The sequence below is a fragment of the Neovison vison genome, chromosome 3, assembly GCF_020171115.1.
Source record: "Neovison vison isolate M4711 chromosome 3, ASM_NN_V1, whole genome shotgun sequence".
In the NCBI taxonomy this organism is placed as follows: Eukaryota; Metazoa; Chordata; class Mammalia; order Carnivora; family Mustelidae; genus Neogale; species Neogale vison.
In genome coordinates, this window is record NC_058093.1 from 150356918 (window position 1) to 150368989 (window position 12072).

Here is a 12072-nt window from a genome sequence, read left to right on the forward strand (position 1 = left end):
TGCCTTTCTTTTATGCTTTTACAGAGATTTAGAAAAAAGGTTCATCTGTTTTTTTTAAACAGGTTCATTTATTTGGTTAAAATGGTTCCATAATTTTTTTTATTTCTATCTTTGTCATGGATTTTGGTATATACCAGTGGAGCGTATCATGGCTCATTTCCATGTTTCTTTCTCGGCAGTTACTGCAAATTTTTTTTGGTATGTATTTTGAGAAAGATTCAGACTGGTAATATGCTTAGGTGCCCCTACCTCATGGGACTCCTCAGGGTTATGGCTAAGGTGAGGCTGGCGAATATGTAAGAGGGCAGTGGGGTTGTAGTTACAGTGAAAGGGACTGAAAGAGACCCGATGGTGTGCCTGGGAAGAAGATGCAGGCATGTGTCTTCTCTGGTCTTTAGCATCCGTGTTGCACCAAGGGGTGAACTCTGGAAATGCTTTGTGATTTTCTTTCCGTATTTCTCTGCCTTAGTTCAAAGATAGAAACTGGAGTTTTCTGCTTTTCTGTATTTCATAGAGTTTCTCTTTCACTACCTCCATAAGGTTGAAGGAGAGTAGTAGGCATTTCGTGAGTTTACTAAGATAAAATTTTTTTTTTTTTAAGATTTTATTTATTTATTTGACAGACAGAGATCACAAGTAGGCACAGAGACAGGCAGAGAGAGAGAGGGGGAAGCAGGCTCCCTGCTGAGCAGAGAGCCCGATGCGGGACTCGATCCCAGGACCCTGAGATCATGACCTGAGCCGAAGGCAGCGGCTTAACCCACTGAGCCACCCAGGCGCCCGATAAAATTTTTTTTTTAATTTATTTTTTATACACATATATTTTTATCCCCACGGGTACAGGTCTGTGAATCACCAGGTTTACACACTTCACAGCACTCACCAAAGCACATACCCTCCCCAATGTCCATAACCCCACCCCCCTTCTTCCAACCCCCCTCCCCCCAGCAACCCTCAGTTTGTTTTGTGAGATTAAGAGTCTCTTATGGTTTGTCTCCCTCCCGATCCCATCTTGTTTCATTTTTTACTTCCCTACCCTCCAGGCCCCCCACTTTGCCTGTCAGATTCCTCATATCAGTGAGATAATATGATATTTGTCATTCTCTGATTGACTCATTTCGTGCAGCCTAATGCCCTCTAGTTCCAACCACCTCATCGCAAATGGCAAGATTTCATTTCCTTTGATGGCTGCATAGTATTCCATTATGTATATATACCACATCTTTACCCATTCATCTGTTGATGGATATCTAGTAGGTTCTTTCTGTAGTTTGGCTATTGTGGACATTGCTGCTATAAATATTTGGGTGCAGTGCTCCTTCAGATTACTACTTTGTATCTTTAGGGTAAATACCCAGTAGTGCAATTGCTGGGTCATAGGATAGCTCTATTTTCAACTTTGTGAGGAACCTCCATGCTGTTTTCCAGAGTGGCTACACCAGCTTGCATTCCCACCAACAGTGTAGGAGGGTTCCCCTTTCTCCACATCTTTGCCCACTTCTGTTGTTTCCTGACTTGTTAATTTTAGCCATTCTGACTGGTGTGAGGTGGTATCTCATTGTGATTTTGATTTGTAATTCCCTGATGCCAAGTGATATCAAGCACTTTTTCATGTGTCTATTGGCTGTTTGGTTCTCTTCTTTGCAGAAATGTCTGTTCATGTCTTCTTCCCATTTCTTGATTGGATTATTCTTTGGGTGCTGAGTTTGATAAGTTCTTTGTAGATTTTGGACACTAGCCCTTTATCTGATAAATGCCATTTGCAAATATCTTCTCCCATTCTGTCAGATGTCTTTTGGTTTTGTTGACTGTTTTCTTTGCTGTGCAAAAGCTTTTGATCTTGATGAAGTCCGAAAAGTTCACTTTTGCCCTTGCTTCCCTTGCCTTTGGTGATGTTTCTAGGAAGAAGTTGCTGCAGCTGAGGTTGAAGAGGTTGCTGCCTGTGTTCTCCTCAAGGATTTTGATGGATTTCTTTCTCACACTGAGGTCTTTCATCCATTTTGAGTCTTTTTTTGTGTGTGTGGTGTAAGGAAATGGTCCAGTCTCATTTTTCTGCGTGTGGCTGTCCAATTTTCCCAACACTATTTCTTGAAGAGACTGTCTTTTATCCATTGGACATTTTCTTCTGCTTTGTTGAAGATTAGTTGACCATAAAGTTGGGGGTCTATTTCTGGGCTCTCTGTTCTATTCCATTGATCTATATTTCTGTTTTTGTGCCAGTACCATACTCTTGGTGATGACAGCTTTGTAATAGAGCTTGAGGTCTGGTACTGTGATGCCAACAACTTTGGCTTTCTTTTTCAATATTCCTCTGCTATTCGAGGTCTTTTCTGGTTCCATATAAATTTTAGGGTTATTTGTTCCATTTCTTTGACAAAAATGGATGGAATTTTGATAGGAATTGCATTAAATATGTAGATTGCTTTAGGTAGCATAGACATTTTCACAATATTTGTTCTTCCAATCCATGAACATGGAATATTTTTCCATTTCTTTGTGTCTTCCTCCATTTCTTTCATGAGTACTTTATAGTTTTCTGAGTACAGATTCTTTGCCTCTTTGGTTAGGTTTATTCCTAGGTATCTTATGGTTTTGGGTGCAGTTGTAAATGGGATGGACACCTTAGTTTCTCTTTCTTCTGTCTTGTTGGTGTATAGAAATGCAACTGATTTCTGTGCATTGATTTTTATATCCTGACACTTCACTGAATTCTGTATGAGTTCTAGCAGTTTTGAAGTGGAGTCTTTTGGGTTTTCCACATAAAGTATCATATCGTCTGCAAAGAGTGATAGTTTGACAACTTCTTTGCCAATTTGGATGCCTTTAAATTCTTTTTGTTGTCTGATTGCCGAGGCTAGGCCTTCTAGTACTATGTTGAATAACAGTAGTGATAATGGACATCCCTGCTGTGTTCTGACCTTAGTGGAAAAGCTTTCAGTTTTTCTCCATTTAGAATGATACTCACTGTGGGTTTTTCATATATGGCTTTGATGATATTGAGGTATGTACTCTCTATCCCTACACTTCGAAGAATTTTGATCAAGAAAGGATGCTGTTCTTTGTCAAATGCTTCTTCAGCATCTATTGAGAGATTCATACGGTTCTTGTTCTTTCTTTTATTAATGTATTGTATCACATTGATTGATTGCAGATGTTGAACCAACCGTGCAGCCCTGGAATAAATCCCACTTGATCGTGGTGAATAATCCTTTTAATGTTCTGTTGGATCCTATTAGCTAGTATTTTGGTGAGAATTTTTGTATCTGTGTTCATCAAGGATACTGGTCTGTAATTCTCTTTTTTGATGGGATCCTTGTCTGGTTTTGGGATCAAGGTAATGCTGGCTCATAAAATGAGTTTGGAAGTTTTCCTTCCATTTCTATTTTTTGGAACAGTTTCAGGAGAACAGGTATTAATTCTTCTTTAAATGTTTGGTAGAATTCCCCTGGGAAGCCGTCTGGCCCTGAGCTCTTGTTTGTGGGGAGATTTTTGATGACTGCTTCAGTCTCCTTACTGATTATGGGTCTGTTCAGATTTTCTCTTTCTTCCTGGTTCAGTTTTGGTAGTTTATATGTCTCTGGGAATGCATCTATGTCTTCCAGATTGTCAAATTTGCTGGCGTATGGTTGCTCATAATATGTTCTTATAATTGTTTGTATTTCTTTGGTGTTGGTTGTGATCTCTCCTCTTTCATTCATGATTTTATTTATTTGGGTCCTTTTTTCTTTTTGATAACTCTGGCCAGGGGTTTATCAATCTTATTAATTCTTTCAAAGAACCAGCTCCTAGTTTCATTGATTTGTTTTACTGTTTGTTCTTTGTTTTTTTTTTTTTTTTTTTTGGTTTCTATTTCATTGACTTCTGCTCTGATCTTTATTAATTCTCTCCTCCTGCTGGGTTTAGGCTTTCTTTGCTATTTCTTTCTCCAGCTCCTTTAGGTGTAGGGTTACGTTGTGTATTTCAGACCTTTCTTGTTTCTTGAGAAAGGCTTGTATCACTACATATTTCCTCTCAGGACTGCCTTTGTTGTGTCCCACAGATTTTGAACCGTTGTGTTTTCATTATCATTTGCTTCCATGAATTTTTTCAATTTTTAAATTTCCTGGTTGATCCATTCATTCTTTAGTAGGATGCGCTTTAGCCTCCATGTATTTGGGTTCTTTCCAAATTTCCTCTTGTGATTGAGTTCTAGCTTCAGAGCATATTGTGGTTGAAAATATGTAGGGAATGATCCCAGTCTTTTGGTGCTGGTTGAGACCTTATTTGTGACCCAGGATGTGATCTCTTCTGGAGAATGTTCCATGCGCACTAGAGAAGAATATGTATTCTGTTGCTTTGGGATGGAATGTTCTGAAGTATCCGTGATGTCCATCTGGTCCAGTGTGTCATTTAAGGCCTTTATTTTTTTGTTGATCTTTTGCTTGGATGATCTATCCATTTCAGTGAGGGGTGGGTGTTAAAGTGCCCTACTATTACTGTGTTATTGTCGATGTGTTTCTTTGATTTGTTATTAATTGGTTTATATAGTTGATTGATCCCATGTTAGGAGCATAGATACTTAAAATTGTTAGATCTTCTTGTTGGACAGACCCTTTGAGTATGATATAGTGTCCTTCCTCATCTCTTATTATAGCCTTTGGCTTAAAATCTAATTTATCTGTTATAAGGATATCCACCCCAGCTTTCTTTGGATGTCCATTAGCGTGGTACATTGTTTTCCACCCCTTCACTTTAAATCTGAAGGTGTCTTTGGGTCTAAAATGAGTTTCTTGTAGATAACATAGTAAGGGTTTTTGTTTGTTTTTTTTTTTTTAATCCATTCTGAAACCCTGTATCTTTTGATTTGGGTATTTAGCCCATTTACATTCAGGGTAACTATTGAAAGATATGAATTTAGTGCCATTGTATTGCCTGTAAAGTGACTGTTACTGTATATTGTCTCTGTTCCTTTCTGGTCTACTAGGCTCTCTCTTTCTTAGGCTCTCTCTTTGCTTACAGGACTCCTTTCAATATTTCCTGTAAGGCTGCTTTGGTGTTTACAAATTCTTTTAGTTTTTGTTTGTCCTGGAAGCTTTTTATCTCTCCTTCTATTTTCAGTGGTAGCCTAGCTGGATATAGTATTCTTGGCTGCATGTTTTTCTCATTTAGTGCTCTGAATATATCATGCCAGTTCTTTCTGGCCTGCCAGATCTCTGTGGAGAAGTCTGTTACCAATCTAATATTTTTACCATTGTATGTTACAGACTTCTTATCCCGAGCTTAAAAGCAGACATTTTTGATTAGGACTTCTGGAACTGAAAATACATCACATATGTATAGTGCTATATTGTTTTCAGAATGCTTTCACATATGTTATTGCATTTGATCCACAAAACAGCCTTTATTTTTAAATTAAAAAAGATTTTTTTGTGTTTGTGTGAGCTGGGAGGAGGAGGAGAGGGAGAGAGAATTTTTTAAAAAGTATTTTAGTTATTTAAGAGAGAGCAAGTGAAAGAGAAAGAGCCCAGCAGGGAGGGAGGGGCCAAGTGAGAGGGAGAAGCAGACTCCCTACTGAGCGGGGACCCCAATGCAGGGCTCAGTCCCAGGACTCTGAGATCATGATCTGAGCTGAAGGCAGATACTTAACCATCTGAGCCACCCAGGCACCCTGAGAGAGAATCTTAAGACTCTGCACTGAGTGCTGAGCCTGATGCAGGACTTGATCTCATGATCCTGAGATCATGACCCCACAAAATAACCTTTAAAAGGCAGATGAGGGGTGCCTGGGTGGCTCAGTTGGTTAAATGTCTGGCTCTTGATTTTGGCTCAGGTCATGATTTCAGGGTCCTGAAATTGAGCCCTGCATCAGGCTCTATGCTTAGTGCAGAGTCTGCATGTCCCTTTCCCTCTGCCCCCCCCGCCCCCCCAACTGCTCTTGAGTGCATGTGGGGCTTTTTCTCTCTCAAATAAATAAAATCTTAAAAATAAAGCAGATGACCAAACCATTTTAATTGAGGAGTAAAGAAGGACTTTGGAGCTCTTATGTGAATTTCCTATCCCTCAAATAATAACCAGTAGGGCTAAGATGAGGATACAGTAATATTCTGGTCCACTTATGTTTAAAAAGGTTGAAAGAACCAATATCCACAAGTCTAGAAGAGTCATATTATGTCATATCAGCAGGCCTTATCAATTAGTAATTATAAGTGAAGCTAGCTATAATGATAGAACTTGGAATTTTAAGATTAATACTTAAATTACTTCATGAGGCTGTGGCATAGTTTTGTTATTGCTGTATAATATATATATCATTCCAAAGTACAGTGGTGTAAAATAGCCATCTTACTATGTTCGTGGATTTTCCCTGTTAGGAATTGGAAGTTCCAACAGTGTGTAGATAGCTTGTTTCCAGCTGAGTATGTCTGCGGTCTTAGCTGAGAACACTTAGGGGCTGGGGGTGACTTGATGTCTAGAAAAGGGATTATCTGACATCTGGCATCTTCACTCATGTGTGGTGTCTGTGCTACCTTTGGCTTGGACTCAGCTTGTCTGTTGGCTTAGAGTACCTATATAAGGCTTTTTCCTTTGGTCTGGTTTGTGCTTCTTTAGAGTGTGAGAGTTGGGTCTCAAGAGAGTGTCCCCAGAGAGCAGGGGAAAAGTGCATGGTGCTTTTGTGTCCTGGCCTTGCAAGTTACATAGCATCACTTATGCTATGTAATTGATACATAACATCGATTAAAGCAGTCGCAAAGGACCACTCAAGTTCAAAGGGAGGGTGATAAAGACCCCACTGATTCATTGAAAGAATGTCAAGGTTATAAGAAGGGCTGATGGGAAATATTGTTGTAGCTGTCTTTGAAAAATAGAATCTACCTTATGGAGGATTGTTTAGAAAGGAAAGGGTTTGAATAAATTCATATCTGATTCATGTCCCTGAGTCATGGTCTTTTTCTGTTGTCATTTGCTACTGTTAACATAAAAAGTATCATGGAGTCTGTGTAGAATTGGTTTTCTGATCCCAAGTTGGAGACACTAATGAGAAGAAAATACCTGCATCTTTCTGCTTTATATCTTGCCATTCTTTTTCCTGATCTGTATTAAAATGACAGTCTAGCTAATAGGTGTTTAAATTTTTAAAAAAATATTTATTTATTTGAGAAAGAGAGCAAGAGAGGGAGAGGCCTCATGGCATGTTTAGTGTGCTTAAAATTGTCTTATATAAAAATTGTCAGAGTTAATACAAATTGGATTTTATTAGCACTTTTTTGTTGTTGTTGCTTTAAGTTCCTGGATTTCAGTTATGGTACACAGTGATAAAGCATCCTTCCTCCCCACCCCCCCAAAGAAACACTGTAGTTATTTGGTATTCTATTTTGAACAGAAAATTTAGCATCAAATAAATAAGTTCAAAACTATGTCAGAAAAATTAAAGCTTCTCTAAAAATATGTTAAGATATAAACTGCTAACATTAGGCTGCAAGTTCTGTAAATTGTACATAAATGTTGACATATGCTGACTATGGAAGCCTTCCAGGTTCAATGTAAGTTTCATGGTATATGGGTTCTTTTCTGGGTGGGTTGACTTCAGCCACGCAGGCAAGAGCTCAAATACTGGTATTTACACTGGATGATTTGACCCAAGGTCCTGCATGCACCCAGCTTTCCAGTAGTAGATAACTAACATTTTTCGTGCACAAGGAATGAATTTATCTCTGGGGAGATCTGTGGTAATTAAGCTCATCAGAATGAAGCAAGAATCACAGCTCTTGGGCAGGTAATTTATGTATCGTTTTGCTACTGTGGTATCTTTTCCTTCTGTGTATCTTAAAAATCCTGCCTTTCAGTGCCACAACTTTTGCTTTATTTTTATTTTTTAAAAAAGATTTTATTTACTTGAGAAAGAGAGGGAGAAGCAGACTGCCTGATGAGCAGAGAGCCCAGCATGAGGCTCCATCCCAGTTCATGACCTGAGCTGAAAGCAGGTCTTAACTGACTGAGCCACCCAGGCACACCGCTTTTGCTTTACACAGTTATCTTTTTAAAGAAATCATAAAAAAAGAACAGCATATTCTTTTATCTTTACCACTTACTTACTGTTTAGAGTGGTTTTCATTCCTGAAAATTTGGTTTTGATCTTGGTATTTCTTTTTGTCCTGACAGTTTCCTTTTTTGTTAGTTGTATTGTGTATTTGCTTTCACAAGTTTTCTTGGCCTTCGTTTAGCTAAACGTCATTATTTAACCCTGTTTTTGAAGGGTATTGAATTTTGCAGTGACAGTTTTCTTCCTCTCATCGCTTTAAAGACAACCTCTGACTTAACATTGCCTTTATTCATATTGTTTTTCCCTTGTATGTAATGTTTCTTTTTCCCTGACTGCTCACAAGATTTTGTAGTCAGTATTGGTTTGCAGTAGTTTGATTTGATGTGACGAGCTATCTTTCTTTTGTATTTGCTTGAGCTTTGATCTGTAAGGGCTCTCCCTTACCTCTTGGGTTAATCAGTATTCTTTCATTATTTCTGAAACCTTTTTTTTTTTTTTTTTAAGTGCCCTGTTCTCTCCTTCTGGGACTCCATTTGTACCTATGTAAGACATTCCGAGGTTTCTGATTAGATAGATGGAGTGCTTATACCATTAGCTCCAATTTAAAATGCAGAGTGTTCACCTCTAATCTCAATGGCTATTGAATTTGACAGTTAAGAGGTCATTGGTGACCTTAACTGTGGGTAGAGAGTGGGAAATGACCTTAACTGTGGGTAGAGTGGAAAGTGAAATCTGTACAAGGAAGAGTTGAGGGGTGAAGAGAATTGAAGAAATGGGGGAACTTACTGCTGTAGCTGTGTGTTTGGGTTTTTTTGTTTTCTTGTTTTTTGCCCCATCCCTATGTTTGTGACTTAGCATTTTGTTTCAGTTTTAGGCTTTTACCACATTCCTCTTTCTCCCCTCCTTTTTTTTTTTTTTTTCTTAGTTTTGGGAAAATACCAGCCAGTTTATGACACAATTTCTAGGCACATAATTGCTATAATAAACAGGGCTTAAAGAAGAGTGTTTTACTCAAGGAGTTAATATTTTTCTTGATTTGGTGTGACTTTTGGATGGAAGACCTCTGACATTGGATATTTAACTGGCATCTTGTTTACTTTTCTTTTTGTATCAGGAAAACTGTGGCCAGTAACACACACAAGAGGCATTTTGCCTTGTGAGTTGTTGCAGTGCTTGTTGGAAGCATAAGGTCTCTATATTGACTTTTGCTTTATTTAGTTTTAATGAGTGCTAGAACATCATTGAATAATACTTTTATCAGGATAAATGTGCTATTAAGTTCTTTGTGAAGTAAATAGATTGCAGTTTTTAATAACATAGTTAAGGATGACTTCATTAGGTAATTTTTTAAACTTCTATATATAAATAATTATGTATCTTCATTTGATCAACTTTGAAGTTTTAAGTTAAAAAAATTTTTTTTGTGGTTAGCGTGCTTGTATTAAGTTTAAAGTTTTATATGAACGTTTTGTGTAGCTGAATATAAAGTGTTGAAAACAAAACAAAGAAAACAAACAAAAGACCACCTAAATCTGGTATAGAGTTCTAGGCAGAGTTTTTGACTTCCTCAGGTTTTCATTGGATAATGCTGTAGTCAAGGATGAAATGAACAGTTTCAAAACAGAACAGAACAGAAAGAGAATTTCGAACATTTGTGTTACATTTTGACTATGTTATAAGTAGTGTTTTAGAATAAAAACTGCTGAAAATTGAGCCTGTTTTAGAGTGACTTTGCTTTCATGATTCCAAGATGACTGCATTTTACTACTTCTTTATTTTGGAGTATTTTAACCATAAAAAGTTGCAGAATTTGGCAGACTCTTGATCAGAAATGCATTGTTATTGCACATGGTTATATCCTTGGGCAAAAATTTTGGATATTGGATATTGGATATTGGATATTGCAATGTTCTTTTTTTTCCCTCCCCAGTTCAAAGCAGTATTCAACGATTTCAAGAGAAGTTTTTTATTTTTGCTCTGACACCTCAGCAAGTTAGAGAGATTTGCATATCCAGGTAAGAGGAATGTTTGGAATATGTTTCTTCATGAATGTTGGTGTATTAATCTGCTAGGGCTGCCGTTACAAAGTACAACATACTGTGTCGCTTAAACAGCAGAAATTTATTTTCTCAAAATTCAGGAGGCTTGAAGTCCAAGATTAAGGTGTCAACAGATTTGGTGTGTCCTGAGGCCTCTCCTTGGCGTGTAGAGGCTGCCTTCTGGCCTCACTTGACCTTTCATCTGTGTGCCTGTGTATTCCTGGTGTCTCTTTCTCTTATGAGGACACCACTTGTATTGGATTAGGGCCCCACCCGTACAACCTTATTTAATTGTAATTACCTCTTTAAAGTTCCCATCTTCACATAAGGTCAGATTGGGGGGTCGGGTCTTCAACCTGAATTTTGGGGAGACACAGTTCAGTCTATAATAGTTGGACTATTGTTTCTTAAGAAAACATAGTATAATTGACTAAAGTTAGCCAAATACTTAATAAATACTCTGTATTAGAAAACAGTTTAATCTTTGACTAAAACCCTAGCTTATTTTTTTTTTGATTACTTTTTGGCAATAACTTTTAATGAAAATTTTATTCCAAATATAGCAACATAAAAAAGAATTGGTGACAACAGCCCAAAGATAGGATGTCTATAAATTTTATCATTCAAACTGAGGCACTTTAAGAGTTAAAGTAGACATCGTGTTCTTAGCCCAGAAAAATTAATAAACTGGCGCTGTTTTGAGGTATGTGGTCACCAAGACTATAAAATAAATAGAAATCTAAAAACAATTATGGAAAGTACTCTTCGCTTTGCCTTTTAGAAAAATTGGAAGAACAAAATAGACACATTTATAAAGAGCAAATGAGCTAAGATGTAAGACGAAAGAAAAGGAAATATGTAGTGTATACTTTTCCAGTTAAAAATATAGTCATCTTTGGTGTTAATAATGTGCATGTAAAATTGCATTCTTAAAGATTTACTAAAAACAAACTTGGGCTGTAGGAGATTGAATGATTTTTCTGGGACTGTAGAGTTAAAAGTAGAAGAGTTGAGCAAATGAGAGGTCTTTGCCTCCTTTCAGCTATTCATTTGAATGCTCATCTTCTATGAGCAGTACAGGGATTAGTCCAAAAGATCCAATATCCAAAATAATAGGAGTTTCAGAAAACAGAAAATCCAGAGGAGCAAATTATCAAAGATGTAAAATGAATGTAGCCTGATGTGGTTCATTTTCACCAGGAGCAGGACATTGCAGTGAGTTTTTATAAATTTGGAAGTACTTTCAATCTTGGGGATAGTAATAAACCAACTAACAAATAAATAGAACAAATTGCAATTTAAAAAAACTTATATTATTAAAATTATATTTTATATCCAAAACCTTATCATTAATTTTAAGTCTCGTTTGTTATTCAGTGATGATCCCTTGCTTGAGGTCGTTTACTCTGTATTAGGTACAAATTACTATATTACATAGTACAGCCTCTCTTGCTAATGAACCAGTTCATATACATAAAATGGTCTTGGTATTGCATGGTGTCAGATGAAGAGATCCAATTTTAGTAATTACAAATAACTGATTTATAGGAGGATGAGATTACTATTAATGTTGGTGGTCTGGGAAGGCTTCAAGAATGTTGCGTGGATCTTTGAGGGAAGGAGATTATTTAGAGTGTGTCAGATTTAAAGATACAGATTTCAAGGTACATTTGTAAGTGAACAAAACCAAGCCATCAAAATGTGAAGAATTTACTACCAGTTGCCCTAAAAAGGTAGATGTGTGTGTAATTTGCTTAAGTGTCTAAAATATGTCTAGACAAATACGATCAGCTGCCTCTGTACAGGGGAATGGATGGCCAGGGCCAGAGTTGGGATCGTGTTTTCACTTTATATCCTTTTTATATGTTTTTGAAGTTTGAACTATGTGAATTATATTAAGGAGTCCAAATATGAATGACTAAAATTTAAATCTCATCTAAACATTTTGATCATGTTCTAGAATTGGATGGTAGTGTGGTTGTACAACAGTGTGAGTATACTTAATGCCACAGA

The 12072-nt window shown here is 37.1% G+C and overlaps 1 protein-coding gene across 5 annotated transcripts in view; it reads left to right on the forward strand.

The window, feature by feature from the left end:
* Nucleotides 1-12072, forward strand: part of PIAS2 (protein inhibitor of activated STAT 2) — an 87030-nt gene that overhangs the window by 25033 nt on the left and 49925 nt on the right. For all 5 annotated transcript variants that reach the window (XM_044243046.1, XM_044243049.1, XM_044243050.1 and 2 more), the window contains exon 3: nt 9951-10035. In XM_044243046.1, the coding sequence (XP_044098981.1) occupies nt 9951-10035 (85 nt within the window). The remainder of the gene's footprint in view (nt 1-9950; nt 10036-12072) is intronic.